This window comes from Pocillopora damicornis, chromosome 4 (genome assembly GCF_964200805.1).
Source record: "Pocillopora damicornis chromosome 4, jaPocDami1.2, whole genome shotgun sequence".
In the NCBI taxonomy this organism is placed as follows: domain Eukaryota; kingdom Metazoa; phylum Cnidaria; class Anthozoa; order Scleractinia; family Pocilloporidae; genus Pocillopora; species Pocillopora damicornis.
In genome coordinates, this window is record NC_142673.1 from 13,493,583 (window position 1) to 13,515,923 (window position 22,341).

Consider the following 22,341-nt stretch of genomic DNA (forward strand, 5'->3'; position numbering starts at 1 on the left):
TTACGGATTCTTTATTCTTGTTTCTTCTCGCTCTAACTGAGTTAACTTGTCTGCTGCACAAATACATGGCTTCACGGCTACTCCCATAGCTTCCGTGGTCCAAAAATTGGAGAGGTCAACTGGAGTGCTGTAACTGACCAGAAGGACACTATTGGCCTGCTGAATCTTTCCTGACGCGGCTCCGAAGACTACCCATCCGAGAGGTGAGTTTCTACCTACAAGATGTCCCGATTGCTTCGTCTCACTAGTGTGCAGGCGTGCATGGTCTCTTCCAATAAGAAGGTCTACTGGTCCTGTACCTCGGTGAATCTTTTTTCCTGTCAGTCGTGTACGTTCTGTAACAACTTTTCTTGTGATTGCCGATACATCATCGCTGATTCGCGGAATTCCAACGGCCTTTATGAGGAAACCTCATTTGTTGCTTGGTGACGTCACTTGCACTTTGAACTCCTTTGTCTTCATTTCTTGCTCTTCGCCACCAACTTTCGTTATCGTAATGGGAACATTATTCCCTTCCAAACCAAGGCTCTCTGCGGTTTCCATACGGATAAAGCTAATCTGCGCTTCTGAGTCGAGAATTACATTTCCACGCTTGTAAAGTCCTGTTTGTCCACTGATGTCTGCAGTGATAACAGGGAGCAGGGTATCCTGATTGTCGGTAACTGAAGTAATATATCAAACACGAGGAAGAGTGTTTCATACGATATCCAAACACCGAGAAGTGGTTGAGAAAACGAGGCGCAGCCGAGTTTTTTTTAACCAACTTCAAGGTGTTTAAATATCGGATGAAACAACCTTTCGAATGTTTAATATAGCTTCTCAAACCATTAATAACTCTTGGAGAAAATCAAAGCAAAAGTTCACCAGATTTTATGATAATTAAGATCACATATCCAAACCTCCTTCACGGTTGTAATTTCCTTTGTTTTCTCAGCATGAATTATTAATGAGTTTGAGAAGATATGCTCACTCGTAGGTCTGTGCTCTAATGTAACAGCGGATGATGGACCACAAGCATTGAACGCCGTTCTCCTTTTCTGTTCATTGCTGCGAATTTCTGGCATTGATCTGGCCAATGAGTCGGACTCTTGCACAACCAACACTTGTAATGGGGAGCTTTTTTCCCGTCATCGTTTACTTTGTTTACATTACGAACTGATAGGGATCTATGGCTTGTCCTGAGGAGCGCGGTTGCTCGCATACGGGACTTCATTTCTGCTGTCATCCATATGAACATCTTCTGTTCGATTAAAGATAACATATGGCTATTATCCATATGACTTGGCAGTCCGATCTCTTTCAGCGTGTGGACCAAGTCACAAAATCGGGCGTCTTTGCCATCGCGGAGTGATTTAAATTTCAAAATATCTTGCATGACTGTGTCCGAGACGAATCTTCCATCACCGTATATCGAGTCCAGATACTCCCATGCTGCGTCGTAATCTGACCCGATTCCTTTAATCAATTCCAGTGGCTTCCCTTGAAGACACGAGCGGAGAAACGTGATTGCGTCCCGCTTACTGTATCGTGATTCAATGGCGTGTTTAAAATCGGCTCTGAAAATCGCATACTTCCTCACACCTCCATAGAACTTCGGCATTTTCGGCTTTTCCATTTAAAAATTTCCATTTCCATTGGGATGGCGTCATCATTTTCGGGGAGGTGTCAATGCTGCTTTGTCCACTCGGCTGCGTTCCGGACATACCACTCTGGTTGAGGGACTCGCCAATGCCCTAGTGTGCAGAGATAACTGAGTCACTATTTAAAACTATATCATCGCTTTCATAACTTTTCTTTCCTGTGGCTACGCAAGGATCAATATATTCCTTTGCACGAATTTCTAATCTGCTAAACATCTCTAGAGACTCTTCAAGCTATTCTTCTTCCTTTGCAAATTCCTTATCAGTTTCCATCAGCTGGGTAACATCTTCATGCTTCACGACGAGCTTTTCATAAGCCTCTTGCGATTTAACAAATGATTCACTTACCTCGGATGCTGGGCGCTTACTTTTCATCATGCTGCAGAGCGATTTTCCAGCCCTAGTCAGTGACGCTTTAGCAGTACGGCGACTGACCTTTGCCTTTGGTAATTCTGCCATGATGTCAAACTCTTCGGGACCTCAGGTTAGCCAAGAAATGACCTAATTTCGTAGAAAAGGTTGTGGTTATTCATCGTGGTGAATAACAATAAAAGCTAAGTTAGTCGTTTGTCTCACGATGTAGTCACGTGTGATGTAGATCGCGGCGTTTCGACAACATATTGCTAGTCTTCTTCAGGCGATGAGGTCGACTGGTCATGCGTGATCTTATAAAGAATGACGCTCTGCTGTGATTAGTTGTTTTTCAACAGCTCTAATTGGTGCATTTCGATCCTTGCTGTTCACTCAGTGATTTGCTCCCTCGGCGGTCCGCTGTCGCACGGCTCTCCTGTTGTTGTGTTTCTTGATCGTGGGCATCCACGCTTCTGGAATTTCTATTCCACTATCCCTGTTGATGTTGTTAGGGTGAGGTCATATATGAATGGCCTCTTTGACTCTGCGCTTGTAGTAATAAAGGTCACGATCAATAAACTTAACTTCATTCCAGAGTGGTTTGTGTCCGGTGTTGTGGGCATGCTCTGAAACGGCGGAGGTCTCGGTACGGGCGAGTCGAATGTCTCGATCGTGCTCATTAATTCTGTCTTGCATAGGTCTTCCAGTCTCTCCGTACCTTGCCGCATTCACAGGGAATCCTGTAAACTACGCCATCTTGTTTAGCCAGGTCGACAGCGTCTTTTGGTCGCACTAACTGAGATCTTAGCGTAGTCTCCGACTTGTAAACAGCGCGTACGCCTTGTTGTTGTAAGCAACGGCGAAGCTGTTCGGACAGACCTTTGACATAAGGTAAAACCGCAGTAGCTTTAAACTCGTCGGCGGGTTCGGCACTGTCGTTTGGTTTTTCGGTCTTGGTAAGTTTCTTCAAGAAAAAAAAAGGATAACCATTAGAAACCAAAACAGATGCCAGATGTTTTTTCTCCTCGGATATGACGGAGGGTTTTGTTACGAGACGTTTGGTGCGCTCGTAAAGGCACTTAACAATACCGCGTTTTACTGATTGGGGGTGGTGTGAATCATACGCTAAGTATTGATCGGTGTGCGTGGGCTTCCTGTATGTGCTGGTGGTGAGGCGGCCGTCAGCTGAGGTTCTCTTAAAACTGCTGTGTTTAGGAAGGCGAGTTTGTTGTCTTTCTCTGTCTTCATGGTGAAGCGGATGAAAGACTGCTGGTTGTTTAAATGCTGTAAGAAGTCATCTACGTTTTCGCGATCTAGGATGGTAAAGGTATCGTCCACGTAACGTTTCCAGATCTTAGGCTCGTAGGGTGACGTAGTTATCGCCTGGTAACAGGCGCCTACATTTCGATGGTCTGAAAGTTTCTCTTTCAAACAAATCTTATGGTAACTGTAACAGTATAAAATAAATATCTTGATTTGGATATATTTCTCAATCTTTTAAATATCTTCTTTAAATCTCAAAATTATATCATAACATTGGTTAACACAATGCAATAAGAACTAGTAAAGCAAACCTTTGTGTCAGAAGGCCTCTGAGTGCTAAGAACGGGAATATCAATTTACTGAATGTTTATCACAGACAGAAACTTAAATGTGTGTAAAGGACTAGCATTGTTGAGATCAGTAGCTGAGAGGAAGCATTTATGTTCTCTTCCTTTAAACCTTAAATACCCAAGATCTGATTGTTAATTCTCTCTTCTAGTTGCTACACATTTACTTGTAAATAAGTTATGAGAATTTGCTGTAAGATCAAGATAACTTCTGCCTGACAAGTTTCAGTATGATCATTATCTGTTTGCTGGATAGTGTTGGGATATTTTAGGGAGAAGTTATATGAATCAGTCTCTTTTGGGGGTTTTTAGATTGTCTAATATTTTGGTCTGATTCTTTCAATGGTGTCTTGCCACCTAATAAATTACCATGAGTCGCGAACTGAAATGGTTTTCAGTGTATCACAAGCATAAGTTGTCCTGGGCCAGATGGGTATGAAAATATTATGACATCTGTTAGTTACAGTTTTCCTTATGGGTTGATAGAAACAGGGGTTATAATCAAGTGGTTCTACAGGCTCCATTGTATAGTTTCCCATAAGATACAATGTACAAATGGTAAACTAAAATACATCTTGGTGAACAAAATGGGAACAATTTTAACTGAAGAATATGGTACAACAACAAGTACCACATCAACAACAGCAGCAATGTCAAATTTCCTCTACCTAGAGGGCAGCAGCCTTTGCCTCGCTTTCTAGGCCATACTGAACAGCTTCTGTGGTACTTCCTGTAATGCGTTCCTCTCAACACGATGTGGCGATATTCTCGCGAAACAACGGGGTAATCGTAAAGCTGAATGAAATTCATCTCAGGTAAATTACGGAGATCGCTCGACCATCCAAGGGCTGAGATCCTTACCATAGTTGCTTCGTATTTGAAGTCGCTCTGGTTTTGTTCTAGGTCCTGGACATCTGTAAGAAGTTCTCGGTTTTCTCCACTACTCGATGGAAGGACGTGTCACATCAGCAAAGCATTAACTTTCAACACTAAGTCGGCTCTAATTTAGCCCGTCGATTTTAAATTAGATTTTAAAATCTCCCTGCGATCTTTTGCTTCGAGTTTCTGGATGTCATCTAATGACGAAATTTTCATATTGTTGCATTAAAGAACTATTTTGAAGGAAGAAATCGCATTGAAAAAGTGCACTAGAACGTGAATGTCAGCAGATCAGCTGTTTGAAAGAACCGCCGGGTCAACCCCAGCCTCGTTATCGTGTGTGCGCGGTTACTCACCCAATATGGCGCCGGGTTCTGTTAAAAGGTCTACAAACGCCGGGAAACTATCAATCGTATAATCAACAAGTTTATTTGAAGGAATTATTCGATCTGAAACATACAATTATGCAATGTGATTATGAAACATTCGAGTATTTACAACACCGACTATAAAAGTGGATAATAAACCGACAGTACAAGCTAATTGAAACTTACTACTCTCGCCGGCCGGTTTCCAGTTAAATTGATCATTCGGTATAAAACTGGTTAGCAAACACGTGTAAGAACTGAACTGAACAGAAACCTAATCAACTTGATATATGAAACGATTAAAAGTGTCAATTACATTGTTTGTGATCATTGTCAATCATTAATAATATTTTGTCACCGTAACAATCATGCAAATTACAATGTTTTATATTACTTTTCTGCCACACTCCAACATTTAAATTAGGCCTCTTTGGCAGGCTATCAACTCTCAAACTCATAATCTCAATTTAAGACTCTATTACATACACGTACATAATATTCTTTAACATAAGTAGAGACATAAAGGCGTGATTATATAGACAAGGCTGTCTCTTCGATACTTAAATTGAAACGTGAAAGAATGGTGCCATATTCAATGTCTCATTTCGTAGAAAAGGTTGTAGTTATTCATCTTGGTGAATATCTAATGTTTAATGTCTCATTTGTTTGAATAATTATACTTAACACTACCAATGTCATTTCCATCATTTTAGAGGCATTGTTAGGTTTCTAACTTCAACTTCCTGACATTAAAATATTCAGCTCGTGTTCTACCTATTTTCGTCTTAATCGAGTTTCTAGCTAGTGTTTGAATGATGTGTTTTACAGTTTGGTATCCATAACATCCTGTTCGAAAGCCAGTTCACGGCTAAACTCAGCGGTCGTTCCGTGCCTCTCTTTCCTTCTTTTAGAAAGCTTTGTGTTTACAGCTGCTTGCACATGTCTTCCTGTACAACATAAAGCCAGTGCTCGTCGAAACTCAGCAATTCTTAACAGCTTTGCCATAAGTTTCCAACGGATATGGTTCATAGGTGGAACTCATACCCGACATCGTAAATGTATACTGGTAAACTCAGAGCTCCTAGGAACAGATCAGCAAACGCCATATTGATGACGTTGTGTTCCTCTTTACTGTTGTTTTTGACCAATTACGAATGCAAACACTCCACTATGACACCTTATTGATGACAGAAACAGAGGAAGTTCTTTTCTCTTTGTTAATTTCCCTTGATAGGGTGACGCTTATTGAAAAAAGCTAGGTTTTTAACTTCAACTTTCTGACATTAATAAAATATTTAGCTCGTGTTCTACCTATTTTCGTCTTAATCGAGTTCCTAACGAGCGTTTGAATGATATGTTTTACAGTTTGGTATCCATAACTTCCTGTTCAAAAGCCAGTTCACGACTAAACTCAGTATCCATAACATTCTGTTCGAAAGCCAGTTCACGCCGACTAAACTCAGTATCCAGAACATTCTGTTCGAAAGCTAGTTCACGACTAATCTCAATATCTCTAACATCCTGTTCGAAAGCCAGTTCACGACTAAATTCAGCGGTCGTTCTGTGCCTCTCTTTCCTTCTTTTAGAAAGCTTTGTGTTAACAGCTGCTTGCACATGTCTTCCTCTACAACATAAAGCCAGTGCTCGTCGAAACTCAGCAATTCTTAATGCGTAAAAAATTGGATTGACAAAGGAGTTCAAGTAGTTGAAAAGGTTTACTGCATGATAAAATCGTCTTGGTACATGGAAAAACCAAACATACATTAGTAAGTTTAACAAAACTAGCGGCAGCCAAGCGAGTAAAGTAAGGCCAGATACAATTAACAAAGTCTTTGTTAAGCGCTTGTTTTGAAATTCTCGGCTTTCTTGATGTGAAGCGGCGACTGTTCCAGTTTGAAACTTTTTCCAAATACCAATGTTACAGCCACATGTGATTAAAATGAGAATCAAAGTGTATGGCCCCCCAAAAAACATAGTGTACTTGTAAGAAAATAACAGGTTTGAACCGGTCCAGATTGCAGAAATAAGGAGAGCTAGTGCCCACACTGAAAATATAGCAATGCGGTATGCTTGTGTCGATAATGTTCGATGCTTAAACGGCCAACGTATGGCGTAAAATCTTTCACACGTTATAAACACTGCAGAAATAAGAGAGGCCTGCGAGAAAGCTGTGTCAACGATCATGTAGAAAATTAAGATAGGCTTGTTGGTCCATAAGTTTCCAACGAACGTGGTCCATAGGTGGAACTTATACCCGACATCGTAAATGTATACTGGTAAACTCAAAGCTCCTAGGAACAGATCAGCAAACGCCATGTTGACGACTAGAAACAAATATTTCTTGCGAATATTTTTGTTCTTCGCAAAAATAACTATGGTGAGTAAGTTTCCCACGACAACTAGAATAAATGTTAGCGTTAAAGCGCTGCACAATGCAATGCCTTTCACCTGAGTACCATCATATGCATCATTTGTATCGTTTAGTCGGCTGACACCAGCAGAAGACGACGAGGACGTTTTGTTCATTTTGTGATGATACTGAGACAACGATGAAGAAGCCAGGGTACAACATCTGTTTTGTGCCTCTTTACTGTTCACTGACCAATTACGAATGCAAGCACTCCACTGACTGTGACACCTTATTGATGACAGAGATCGCCCATTGAGTTGCGGAGGAGGAAGTCTTTTTCTCTTTATAAATTTAATAAAAATGATGCATGTTTTAACATGCACCTGCAGCTGTCACTTAAAGTGTTTATTTTCCCTCAGTGCGGTGCTTGTATAAGTGTGCGCGTTCTGATTGGTGAGCCATTGTTACATAGATGAAGAGCTCTCACCGCCGTTTGTTTATCCCGCAAACAGGCCCTGTGTTTGGATTTTGCCTTACGGTACAGACAAGGGTGCCGCTTATGGGAATCCAATATTGGACTTTATCATTTAAAATTGGTTTTCATGACCTCGCGGGATAAAAAATAATTGGCATTTTTAAATTAAAGCAGCCGAGGCAACCTTTCCATTACGTACTAACTACTACACATTTCCTTGTAAATTAGTTACAAGAATTTCCTGTTACACCAAGATAGCAACTTCTACCTGATAAGTTTGAACATCCTCATTACATTTCTGCTGGATAATGTGTGAATATTGTAGGGAGAAGTTACATGTTGAGCACTTCTGGGTGTTTAAGGGTTAAACTAAGCTTTTAAGTTTCCCGACCTCTTTAATTTAAACACTCTTTGACCACAACGACTGCAGAAACAAAGTCGGGGTGAGGGGGGAGGCAGTATTATGCGGAAAAAGAAATTGATTACAATAAAAATATCGCTGCTCCACTGCTGGAACATCTATTGAACGGGATCCCCTGATCTGACAGAAATTAATTCATGAGGAGCCCATGATTCCTCCACATAGGATACATAGACATGCACCGCCTAAGGCAATGGGTTTTGAGCTCGGGGGAGGGGAATTTGAAAATAGGGTCAATTTTTGTTGCGTACGGGCCGCTGACCGAACAGAACCCCTACCGCATTATAGCGGAGCTCGCAGAGCGTAGCCCCATAATTATACAAAATAGTAGTAACCCATCAAGCCGAAAAAATTTGGATATACGACCGTACGACCGCACAAGGTGCTACTTTTAACATGCGTGGTCAACTGATTCAAAGAGTCATTTTTGTTCAGTCCAGTGGTCAGTGCACTGGACTCCGAGTCGATTGAACCGTTGTTCATTGAAGTGCAGGTTTTTTTTTTTTATTTTTCTAGCAAAGATTTGAAAAGTTTAAATGGTAAAGACCGAGTTCGACATCTAACTGAGATCAGCACGGTCTTTAATAACTTTTTCCCATAAGCGGCACCCTTGTCTGTACAATATATCAACTCTATTACACCAGTCGTGAAAATAAATATACCCTATTCATCGATCGGAAAACGTATATGGATTTGATCATTCTGGTCGTAAATTGATGGTAGTCTACAAGAGGATGACATTTCGGATGACATACTAAAGTCATTTTCGCTTCAACTCCGATGAAACCAAAGGGAAAGACAGTAATATCAAATTTCGTCATTCGAGCTGAATTTTTGAGGTAAATTTACCAGTTTGTCTTTGGCTCTGACCGAGTATGTACCGCTGGCCTCTCAACCTATTCCGTGGCCAATTATAGACACCATTGCAATCACGTTTAGGCATATGTGATTTTCCTGATCCCAACTTAGTCACTTTCTGGCATTGCATCTATTTTATAAAGCCTGTTAAGGAGATCATCCTATAACAAATTAATCTATTTGTTAAACTCGATGCAGATCACTTGATTTTTCACCTACATTAAAAACATTTTGGTGCATTTGAAACGTTTACCTGCGGAACAATGATACAAATATTCTGGCGCATTTGGTTCTTACAATTTTCACATCCTTACAATTTTTTCACTCTTAAAATCCCGAAAATGTGCGAACCCATTCTAGTAACACTATTGATATAGTCAACCCAGTCGTGAAAAATACCATCTCATCCAGCGGCACATCCCCATTACCAAGAAGCACCCACCGAGTATTTTTTTTTCAGCTTGTAGATCATGACGCACCGCACATCCAAAGTCCCTGCAGAGGCTAACTCATCCGACTTTGAGTTCAGCCGTGAAAAGAGACATCAAAATTTGGAAAATAACATTCTCCAAACAAATTCTGTAACCTCTCATTTAAAGTCTGTCCTTTGTCATAAAATCAAGATTTCCGTTTGATTCAAGTGGTTATCAAAGTCATTTAACTTTAAATTGGACATGAAATTGTTAAAATTTGAGCAATATTAATCCTATTCATTTCCTCTTCAAGTGTGCACGACGCATACTCAAATATCTGCAAAATATGAGGGCAGCTTCCACATTTCAAAGAAACACTTTAAAAAAGGACGACATGAATTTCCCTTAAGTATCCGTAAAGTCGAGAGCAATCAATTTACATTGTCTAACTTCAACGTTCAAGCTTTACAAACTGATCCGCTGCTATTCATTCGGAACCTTTAATCATTACAGTAAAAAATGAAAGAAACAACGGGAAACGAATAGTGAAATGGAAAATTAATTACTTTCTGTAGTCCCCCCTCCCCCCTTATAACTTTGTTGCTGACGACTGACTCTCCTCCACCGCATGATAAAACCATGTGATCCGCTGCTATTCATTCGGAACCTTTAATCATTACAGTAAAAAATGAAAGAAACAACGGGAAACGAATAATGAAATGGAAAATTAATTACTTTCTGTAGTTCCCCCTCCCCCCTTATAACTTTGTTGCTGACGACTGACTCTCCTCCACCGCATGATAAAACCATGTGATCCGCTGCTATTCATTCGGAACCTTTAATCATTACAGTAAAAAATGAAAGAAACAACGGGAAACGAATAGTGAAATGGAAAATTAATTACTTTCTGTAGTCCCCCCTCCCCCCTTATAACTTTGTTGCTGACGACTGACTCTCCTCCACCGCATGATAAAACCATGTGATCCGCTGCTATTCATTCGGAACCTTTAATCATTACAGTAAAAAATGAAAGAAACAACGGGAAACGAATAATGAAATGGAAAATTAATTACTTTCTGTAGTTCCCCCTCCCCCCTTATAACTTTGTTGCTGACGATTGACCCCCCTCCACCGCATGATAAAACCATGTGATCCCCCTCAAAATTCTCCACCCTCCATCACTGAAAAGACTGGTGTTCAGGGGCAAATGTGAAACATATTTACATACAAAGAGCAAACGTAGGAGTATTCAGAATATCTGTCAATATAAACCTTTAATAGTTCAGTTGTGAGGAATGTCCTCTATCTCAGGAGAACCAGCGAGCATCAGAAAGAATCAAAAGATCATAAGGTCATAGAGCGCTGTGAAGCGGTTCCCTTTCTGTCGTCAAGCAGTCCCTCAGAATGCTATTCAGAATGCTATTCGGCTGACACCAGCAGAAGACGACGAGGACGTTTTGTTCATTTTGAGATGATACTGAGACAACGATGAAGAAGCCAGGGTACAACATATGTTTTGTGCCTCTTTACTGTTCACTGACCAATTACGAATGCAAGCACTCCACTGACTGTGACACCTTATTGATGACAGAGATCGCCCATTGAGTTGCGGAGGAGGAAGTCTTTTTCTCTTTGTAAATTTAATAAAAATGATGCATGTTTCGACAGGCACCTGCAGTTGTCACTTAAAGTGTTCATTTTCCCTCAGCGGTGCTTGTATAAATGCACGCGTTCTGATAGGTGAGCCATTGTTAAATAGATGTAGAGCTCTCACCGTCGTTTTTTTATCCCGCAAGCAGGCCTTTGTGTTTGGATTTCGCCTCAAGGCACAGACAAGGGTGCGGCTTATGGAAAAAAGTTATTAAAAACCGTGCTGATCTCAGTTAGATATAGAACTCGGTCTTTGCCATTTAAACTTTTCAAATCTTTGTTAAAAAACAAAAACAAAACCTGCACTTCACTGAGCAACGGTTCAATTTGTATAGGTAATCACACGATTTCGAGTTCAATTTGGAATAAATAAGCAGGAGTAATTTTTTTTAAAGACTAACAAAATTGTGGTCTTTCAAAAAAAATTAACAAGTGCTTGTTTATTCCAAATTGCACGAGAAAAATCATGTGATTACGCGTTAATAATATACATGGAAAAATACGAGATGGCTTATCATAGCGGAGCTTGCAGAGCGTAGCCTCATAATTATACAAAATGGTAGTAGTAACCCATCAAGCCGAAAAAATTTGGATTTACGACCGTGCGACCGTACGACCCACCGTACAAGGTGCTACTTTTAACATGCGTGGTCAACTGTACCGCGGGCACGCCAACGCCTCAGCTTTGTCCAGTAGTCTAGTGGTCAGTGCACTGGGCTCCGAGTCCGACGACCTGGGTTCTAGTCCTGGCCGGGGCAAGGCGTTGTGCCCTTGGGACGTGCGGGAAAAAAAATGCGAGCTTCGCTTTTAGGCTTGGCTAAATTTATATATTAATTAAGCATAAGCAAAGCGCGCGCATTAAGTGCAGAAATAATTTTTTCAAACCGTGCGTTCGGTCAAAACAATCGCGTACGATCAAAACAATAATATGCCATGATATCTTCACATCTTTAAGGCCGAGGTTTAACCATGTTTGTTTTTAATTTCGGCGTTGGATCGCTCGAGCAAAGTGTTAAGCTGGGTCAGCTTGTAATTTTCGATTTTTTCGACTTTTTCCAAACCGACAACCAAAAAGCAGTGCTTTTTACAGTATTTTCGTTGTTTGAGCGGTTTTTCAGCTGCGAAAGAAACCCTAGTTAAAACGCCGGCAATTGTTTCGCTCGCAAATTTTCAAATTTTGTTGCGACATCCAAAGCTCGCATTTGATTGGCTACCTGTGAGTTTCTTTGATTATTGACCGATCAGAATGTCTGATTTCATATCAAACTCATGGGGTACAAATAGTCTTAACATGAATAGAGCGACCACGCCCAGTTCAACGCCCCACTCAAATCGAGTGTAATTTTCGAATATTTTACCATCGTGCGAATTCTCTACGGAAAAAGCACTCAATGTACCTCTGAAATTTTAAACTATAATATTTTGGCTTTCTATTTCGCTAATTTTCTAACTTGAAGGTAAAGTTTTTCCCCCGTCATTTTTACCTTTTCTCCGAGCGGTTGCGTGAAATTAACAAGGCGTTTTTGATCAAAACACAACCAAGCGAAGGGTCTCAAACGATATCTCTTTTACGCAGGTGCAAATTAAAAATGTACCGCCAGAATAAAAAAGAGTGACAAATTTCCTTTGTTTTGATATGTAAAGTGTCGAACAAAAAGCAGATTTACCCCCGTCATTTTTACCTTTTCTCCGAGCGGTTGCGTGAAATTAACAAGGCGTTTTTGATCAAAACACAACCAAGCGAAGGGTCCCAAACGATACCTCTTTTACGCAGGCGCAAATTAAAAATGTACCGCCAGAATCAAAAAGAGTAACAAATTTCCTTTGTTTTGATATGTAAAGTGTCGAACAAAAAGCAGATTTACCCTCGTCAAATGGCGTTTCAAAACAGCTGTATCTTCCTCCTTTTGATTTTTCCCTGTTTTGTAAGCGTGAAAGCAGTAGGAGAGGGATCTGGAAAATCAGAGAGCGCTTCGAGAATTAATCTGCCATCGTTTACTTACGAGATAAACAAGTAAGATTTGTGAAGTTTGTCGAAGTATGAAGTCTAAATAAATGCCTTTTCTAAGCTTGTTGGCTGTATTTTTCGTAAACTTCCCCGATTAATTTTTCGTTTCAGCTTACTAATCTATACTATTTCAAAGCAATGTAAGGACGAAGACGGAGAAAACCATGAGTCGGTCCTTTCAACAATCGTAAACAAAGTGTTTGAGCAATCAGGTATACGAGGTGTAATAATCAATAGCCGCATTTCAGAAGTCTTCAGAAAGAAAATATTCAGCCTTCAGAAAGCTGTCAAGAAAGCTAGTAATCGTGGCGGAAGGCAATTAAATGCACTTCTTAGCAATTTGGAAGCGGGCCCTCGGTATCGATTTAAGGCGTATTACAACGAGGTTGATGTGCAGCAGCTTAAAGATGAGAACAGCCAGTTAAGGGGAGAAAAAAGAAAATTAGAAGAATCGTTGGTACAGGAGAAGGCAAAGCGATTGAAAAAGCCCGAGAAGCTCTCGAGATTAAAAATGGGAAAAAAGGTAGAGGCCCTGCTAAGAAGAAGTTTAATGACTATTCTAAGCACCATTAAAAGAGAATTAAAAACCAACTGAAGGACGAGTGCCAAACTACACTCTCTTTTCTTGGGCTGTACAATTTTGTTGCAACCAAAATTGAAGTCCTCAACACTGAGACTAATCAATATGAAACTTTCAATCTTGTTGGAGAGGGAGAGCTACCATTGACAGAGTCTGACCCAAAGGCCCTTGATAATTATGACATTGATAACATAAATATGTGGCTCTACCTCAAAGATAAATTCAATATTTCAAATGAGGCCTGGCATGAAATTGCCATTAAGGCTAATGGTCTCCCCAATACATATTCCATCAAGAAGCGAATTAATGAGCTAAACAGTAAATGGAACTTGAAACCAACACCAGGAGATGCTGAAGGTGTTCAGTTAGGATTTGCAGAAAGTTTGCAAGAGCACATTGTTAGGCTTCAGAAGAATGGAGAAATCAATGATGGAGAAACTATTAAGATCAAGCTTAGCGGTGATGGTACAAATATTGGAAAGCGGCTTACAGTTGTCAACTTCACATTTACTATTCTCAATGAAAAGGATGTGGCAATGGCTGAGAAGGGAAATTATATACTTGCTGTTATAAAAACTACAGAGACATATCATAATCTGAGAGACAGCCTAGCAGACCTTCAAATGGAAATGTCAAACTTAAAGGAGATAAGTGCAAATAATTGCACCTATAAAATTGAATACTTTTTAGGTGGAGATTTGAAATTTTTAGCACTGGTATGTGGTTTAGGCAGGGCAAATGAGGATTATGCTTGTGTGTGGTGCAAGTGTCCCAGGGAGCAATGGTGGGACACAAGCAAAACATGGTCAATTAATGACCCCAAATTTGGTGCTAGAACTGTCACCGAAATAGCAAGGTTTTCCACTGGAAGGAAATTAAACTGTAAGGCACAACCATTATTTGATTTTATACCTATGGACCTTGTCATCATAGATATATTACATTTTTTTCTGAGGATTTCAGATGTTTTGATTAACTTGTTTACAAGAAAAAAAACCTCTGATAGATTCCCAAGAGATAAATATAAACACATGGCATGTTATGAAGAATTTATCAAAAGTATGGGAATCACTTTTAATTTTAGAATCAACAAAGAGAGCAAAAAGCTGGAATATAGAGATCTTACTGAACCAGAAAAGTTGAAACTCTTTCAGAATATAAAAATTCTGACCTATGCTTGTCAAAACAAAGACATACAAGTGATCTGGGCTAAATTTATGGACATAATTGGTGACTTGAGGCTAGATTTTACATCTGAAGAGGGTATTCTTGAACTGCAAAGAAATAGCAAATCATGGTTTGAGCACTTTCTCAAAGTTTACCAAGCAAAAGATGTCACTCCCTACATGCATGCACTATGTTATCATGTTCCTGAGTTCCTGTCACTTTATCAGAACATAGCATATTACACACAGCAAGGCTTGGAAAAATACAATAATAGAGCTTCTAAAGATTTCTTCAGATCCACAATTCACAAAGGGGTTGATGCCCTCAAACAACTGTTTCTGAAGAAAAACAGGATTCAGTTCCTGGAGGCAGCAGGTTATGAAAGGGTTTAAGAACACCCACAACGATGAGCTTGTATTCAATGATTGGACTTCTTTGTCCCAGCCAATACTAAATAGTTCCTGGAATTACATAGGCAAAATCTTCAGCTACATTTAAAATTCTTTCATCCCACTTCAGCCCCAGATATGAATCAAGCACCCTATTTGACTCCGATTGGTAAACCATCTTCCCTCGTTGAAGAACGCCGGGCAAAACATGTTAGAATACATGCCCGGATATTCCGAGCACCCACACTTAAGTTACTTAACACTTGATTTCCTTTGTGGTAAATGCCTAAAATGATTATCGTTCCGTTCTAATTACGCCTATCTAAAAACCTGTATATAATATGACTCACTATGAGAAATAAATCAGTTATTACTCCTAGCATTGGTTGATGTGCCATTTTGTGTAACTACTATGGCGACATCGAACTCTTGGAATCTAACAAAACACTCCCAACACCTTCCATGAAAACATCTTGGTCAACATTAAGGTCTATGTTTATATCAGGGTCCTCTCGCCGTCCAGACCAAAGCTCTTTCTTTATTTCACGAGCAAGTTGGCCATGGAACGATTCTTTTCTATCCTCTAGAGAGTTTACCGAGGGAATGAACAGCTTTTCGCTGCGAACAAACGGAAAATATCCAGATCCTCTATCGGCCCTCAAGGGCGTCCATTCATCGAAGCATGTGCTATAGCCAACGTCATGAATTTTCAACCTCTCTTGTTGATTTTGTCAACCTCCCTGATCTCAATATCATACAGTTTTGTATCTTTCTATTGTAGATTCGCCTTTCTAACGGGGGTTTATGTCAAGTATTTGTTGAAAAATCGCTTTGCTTTTTTTATTTTCCTCTTTAGCCTGTCCGCCATTTTGAAAATTCGCAACAGAGAGCATGTTTGTGCAGCACGAAGGCTTAGTGGTCGCGTACACCTGGAACCGAGAAAAACAAATGTTCGTCGCGCTGGGGAAAGAGTTTGATATGTTACTTTCTTTGCACTGAATTCACCCTCTTCTACACTAAATTAACTCTCTTCTGCACTGAATTACCTGAAAAATGCATTTATCTTAACCAATCAGAACCGAGTAATTTTTTCATGTATATTATTAATCATAAAAATTGAAGAAACTCTACATTTCAATTCCAATATTGGACTTTCTCATTAAAAAAATAGGTTTGATGACCTAGCTGGGATAAAAGAAAAAAAACTTGACATTTTTATAGCAGCCAAGGCAACCTTTCCATTATATGCTAAGCTGTATAACCCGCGTTCTGAACGAGTGGGTATTCATTTAACACTTTAATTCCTAACTCCTAAGATCTGATTGCTAATTCTTCCTTCTAACTACTATACATTTCCTTGTAAATTGGTTACAAGAATTTGCTGTTAGATCAAGATAGCAACCTCTGCCTGATAAGTTTCAATATTCTCACTACAATTCTGCTGGATAATGTCTGAATATTGGGTTAAGCTAAGTTTCCCGATCTCTTTAATTTAAACATTCTTCGATTATGCAAAGTGAAGCATGGTGAGCCCGAAAAGGTCGGTTTATGATGGTCAATGCCCTTCTTGTTTCTAAAATCTTTGTAACATATATCCATGCTCAAGAGAATATAAAGTTGTCTATATTCTCTTGTTGTGCATTACAATCTTTATATGTAACTCTCCATTTTTACAATTCTATTCTGCTCCGGTTATTTGAGTATAGAGTACTCTTAATAAGTGAAACAATACAGATTTAGTATTTTTATTTCTATTTTAATATATAATTCTGTTGTCATATTTACCGTCGACTAAAGAACCCACAACGACTGCAGAAACAAAGTCGGGGCGAGGTGGGAGGCAGTATTAAGTGGAAAAAGAAATTTATTACAATAAGAACATCGCTGCTCCACTGCTGGAACATCTGTTAAATGGGATCCCCTAGTCTGACAGAAATTAATTCATGAGGAGCCCATGACTCCTCCACATAGGATACATAGATATGCACCGCCTAAGATAATGAGTTCTAGGGTCGGGGCGAGAGGAACCTGAAAATAGGCTCAATATTTGTTGTGTATGGGCCGCTGACCTATCAGAACCCCTACCGCATTAAAGTCTATTCTGTAGCCAATTATAGACCCCATCTTAGTCACTTTTGGTGATACGGTAACAAGAATTTAACCGCGATTGTTCTTATTATTTTTGAATCCTTACTTACCAGAAATTTTCTTCACCCCAAAGTCCCGAAAATATGTAAACCCAATATATGAACTCTATTGAAAACGCAATCCAGTTTCTAGTCAACTCCAGGCGTGAAAAACAGATATACTCTGTCCATAGATCGGAAAACCTGTATGGATTTGATCATTCTGGTCGTAAATTGATGGTAGTCTGCAAGAGGATGACATGTAGGAAGACATACTAAAGTCATTTTCGTTCAAACTCCGATGGAACCAAAGGGAGAGACAATAATATCAAATCGTGTCACTCGAGCTGAATTTTTTAGGTCAATTTACCAGTTTTTCTTTGGCTCTGACGCGTACTTATGCTTAGCGCGAACCAAGTTCAACTTTTAGAGGCCAAGTTTGAAAACGAGTGTGGGTCTTGGTTTGAAATAAAGCCAGAACCTGGGAGAGGGGGGGTACTTTGGTCAATTTTTACCGAGTATGTACCGCTGGCCTCTCAACCTCTTCCGTGGCCAATTATAAACACCATCACAGTCACTTTTGAGCATATGTGATATTCCTGATCCCAACTTACTCACTTTCTGGTTATTCATCTACTTCATAAAGTCTTTTAAGTAGATCATCCTATAATGAATTGATCCATTTGTGTAACAGGACGCAGATCACTTGATTTTTTTACCTACATTAAAAACATTTCGGTGCATTTCAATTTTTTACCTGCGGAACAACAATACAAATATCCTGGTGCATTTGGTTCTTACTATTTTCACATCCCTACTTAACCCAATTTTTCTACCCTTAAAATCCCGAAAATGTGCGACATCTTTCTAGAAACGCTATGTATATAGTCAATCCAGTCGTAAAAAATGCGATCTCATCCAGCGGCACATCCCCATGACGCATCGCACATCCAAAGTCCCTGCAGAGGCTAACTCATCCAACTTTTGAGTTCAGTCGTAAAAAGAGACATTGAAATTTGAAAAATAACATCCTCCAAACAAATTATGTAACCTCTCATTTAAAGTCGGTCCTATGTCATAAAATCATGATTTCCGTTTGATTCAAGTGGTTATCAAAGTCATTTAAGTTTAAATTGAACATGAAATTGTCCAAATTTGAGCAATGTTAATCCTGTTTATTTCCTCTTCAAGTGTGCACGACACAGACTCAAATATTTGCAAAATATGAGTGCAGCTTCCACATTTCAGAACCACTTTAAAAACGGACGACATCAGAAATTTACAAAATATTTACATTTATAAAAGGAAAGTTTTAAGAAAAAAGTTTACGGTAAAATAATGGCAGATGTTTCTGTCGGCATAATCCCTTTCCCGATCGTAGTAGTCTGTGATTAAAGTAATAAAACAGATGAAATCTAATGAAAAAAGGTAACCGTAATCATTGTTTGTATTTTGTTTGTCGGAATATATCTCCCAAGTGCCGAACAGCTAATAAATAAATATTAAATTCTTGAGTGTGTGTGTCGAAGATATTAGTCTGGTTTTACTGCACTATTATCGCTTAAATGAACTATGCAAATCACGTCCATTTATTTTGGTAAAAGATCGAGTAAATATGTGATGTCATATTGCCCTTTTTAATTAAGATGTTCGAAGTAAATTGGTTGGTAAAAGAAATAAGAAAATATGTATAACTTGTTTATATGCAATCATTGATTGATTGAGTGACAGTGTCCTTTTGGAGGGGATATGAGGTCACGCAGTGACGTGAGTTGTGTATTATATTCGATTACTGGTTGATGTTGAATTTGCATTGACTATCCGAAAAGTCGAGAGCAATCAATTTACGTTGTCTAACTTCAGCGTTCAAGCTTTACAAACTGATCCGCTGCTATTCATTCGGAACCTTTAATCATTACAGTTAAAAATGAAAGAAACAACGGGAAACGAATGATGAAATGGAAAATTAATTACTTTCTGTAGTCCCCCCTCCCCCCTTATAACTTTGTTCTTGACGACTGACCCCCCTCCACCGTAGGATAAAACCATGTGATCCCCCCTCAAAATTCTCCACCCTCCATCACTGAAAAGACTGGTGTTCAGGGGTAAATGTGAAATATGAAAACAACATAGTTACGTACAAAGAGCAAACGTAGGAGTATTCAGAATATCTGTCAATATAAACCATTAATAGTTCAGTTGTGAGGAATGTCCTCTATCACAGGAGAACCAGCGAGCATCAGAAAGAATCAAAAGGTCATAAGGTCATAGAGCGCTGTGAAGCGGTTCCATTTCCTCCTATGCCTGTATCTCTGACCGGAAAGTCTGAAAATTTCCCCACTTGCGTGCCTACTACTAAACTCATTTCGCTCTGAACAACAGCTAACGTTACGTTCGGAACGCCAGCTTTACAAATTCTCTATGGTGGCCAATTCACATGATCAACTCAGTTGCTAAAACCAAATTATCATATAATTCCTTCCCCCCCCCGGAACCATAGTTTCTTTAGAAACTAAAAACCCACCCCTTTACCAAAAAACTCACCTATCGGTGAGAGTTTCTACGAAGTTAAGTTGGCCATTGGTTACCACCTTATGGCACAGAAGACCGATCTAAGTCGTAAAGCAGTCTCTCATTCTCAGCGATATCCGTTGCGTGAGTCAACAGATGTAGGCGCAATATAAAAATACTCGATGCTGCGGAAATTCTGGGAAGAAAATCAACGTTCTACAATCAAATTTTAAGCGCATCTTTGCCAAAAAATCTCAATTACATTGCACCGAAGTGCTGTGTTATTTTTTCCTTTTTTAGCGTCTTCAGGTCGTTAAAATCCTTCCTCGGTTGAATTATTCTTCAACCGTTCGCTTTGAAGCGTCTCAAGCTGAATTTGGAAAGCCGAGTACAGTTCAACCTGCATACATAAAGCGGCACCGTATTAAGCGGTCACCCTGTATCTAACGGTCGGTTTTCAAAGTCCCGAAATTTGTTGCCCTTTACTACTGTAATTTCTCAACTCTATTAAGCGTCACCTCTATTAAGCGGTCGTGCTCACCCTTCCCTGAGTCCTTGCGGCTTGTTTGTATTATTTTTCACTTGTATTGAACGGTCACTGAGAGCGGAACCGTACAGCTCAAACTAAGCGAAGATTTCTCTTTCAAGCAAAATTTCATCCATTTATTTCCCCGAAATCAATGTTGGTAATATTTTTTACATTAAGTGGTCAGCAAAAGAATGTAAAAGTATTCTCTTGGTTGTCACTTATGACATAAAATGGCGTTTTTTTTTATATAACATCTCTATTCTGTGGAGCCTGTATTTAAGCGGTCAACCTGATTTAAGTGATCAATCCGCCATTTCCCGTTAAATACAGGTTTGAGTGTATTACCAGCTGCGTTCCTTGACGGTCTCCAATCAATCTCTAACTTGCTGACAGTTTCATCCGTCAGAAAGCTATTGATATATTCGTGCTATTTAGGGTAACGGGTAGAGAGTAGAAACTGTCTTCCTGTAATGCTATTTTTCATTGACTCATGTTCAAATAGTTTATCTAAGGATATATTTCCTCTGGAACCTTCCGTGAATTCAAGCTTTTTCAGGCGACTATTGAAAGTGTAAGTTGTCAAAAGTTTTATTTCGTTCTACTTTCCTAGCCTCCAGGATATGTTTGAAAAGCTTGGAACATCTGTCCCTCCATATTCATTTAATTTATGAAAAGTTTCCTAAAAACCTCAAACATAAATACCTGACCGTAATAACTTTTTTTTTCACACACGTTCAAAAAATTGATGTCTTCTGTTTATACCCAACATCTCTCTATTCTAGCTAGGTCAATTCCCCATCCTGGTTAAGATATTTCATCGCTTCACTTCCCATACTTAATGCAAATATGTCAGCGTGAGTCCTTGAAATGGTGAGCTTTACATTTCAATGTAACGATAAATAGGAATTACTTTTTCCACTCAAAATTTTGACGACTGCATATGAATATTGAAGCGATAAAATGAATAATACATGCTTCTTGATTGGTTCTTCTTTATAATGTATTGTTAGACCAGAGGGGGTATATATTAGTCATATACGACAAATATATTTCACGTTGCCATGGATCTCTACAGTAATAGATCACAGAAGATGTCAAAATGTGGTAAGAACGTGATTAATGACGCCCTCGGCTGTGCTTCGTGTGTTACTTGTTTTTACCACATGATCGCATACTAATCTTATAGTAATCGTATACTTATCTTATAGTTTATATTTTGAACTGTTTCTTTTGTGATCGTACCCTATACCATAAGGTGTCTTTGTGCAGACACCATTGGTACATCTGTTCGAACTCTTTATCTTTACAAAATTCTTTATCATGCAAATTAAAATTTTTTTATAGTACTTTTCTTCCTTGTCTAGTATATTTAACGAGAAATAGAAAGTCCTCACTTAGTATTATGTGTAAATGAGCAAGCATTTCTCCGTGTGAGTCAGCGATCAATGGGAGAAACTGGCAAACTATTCTCTTGTTTACTACCATCGGGCAAAGAGCCAGCCTTCCCGTCAATTTTACTGAGGTGAATCAACAATGAAAAAGACAGAAAACAAACAACTATAAAACGCAATGAAAAATAAAACAGTAAAGCAGAGGGCTCCATGTCATGAGATCTGACGAAGCTGTTTCCCTAAAATGGAATAAATCTACAACCTAATATCATAATTATATTTTGTGCTTTTCTGCGATTCAAAGAGTTAATTTTCTTCCTTTTTTGTTGTTTCTGAAGTTCTGGTTACTTTAGAAAATATACCTGACCGGTAATGACTCTGGAAGTTGTCAACTAAGACACAGTTCTTATCCTGTCATGTATTGCCGACTTAAATGTACACGAATAGTGCCTAATTATATGTCTCATTTATTTGAACAATTTTTACTTAACACTACCGTTGTCATTTCCATCATTTGAGAGGCATTACTAGGTTTTTAACTTCGACTTCCTGACATTAAAATTTTCAGCTCGTGTTCTACCTATTTCATTTTAATCGAGTTCCAGCTAGTGTTTGAATTATGTAT

The 22,341-nt window shown here is 39.1% G+C and overlaps 1 protein-coding gene and 2 pseudogenes across 1 annotated transcript; all 3 read right to left on the bottom strand.

Moving 5' to 3' along the window:
* On the bottom strand, positions 1–1,707 carry LOC149046882 (uncharacterized; annotated as a pseudogene).
* A 301-nt stretch (positions 1,708–2,008) lies between these two features.
* On the bottom strand, positions 2,009–3,239 carry LOC149046883 (uncharacterized; annotated as a pseudogene).
* Positions 3,240–4,892: 1,653 nt separating this feature from the next.
* Positions 4,893–8,047, bottom strand: LOC149046884 (trace amine-associated receptor 13c-like). Its single transcript, XM_089204727.1, has one exon. It carries the CDS (start codon positions 7,372–7,374, stop codon positions 6,208–6,210), a length of 1,167 nt encoding a protein of 388 aa, XP_089060853.1. The 5' UTR covers positions 7,375–8,047; the 3' UTR covers positions 4,893–6,207.
* Between the last annotated feature and the right edge of the window lie 14,294 nt (positions 8,048–22,341).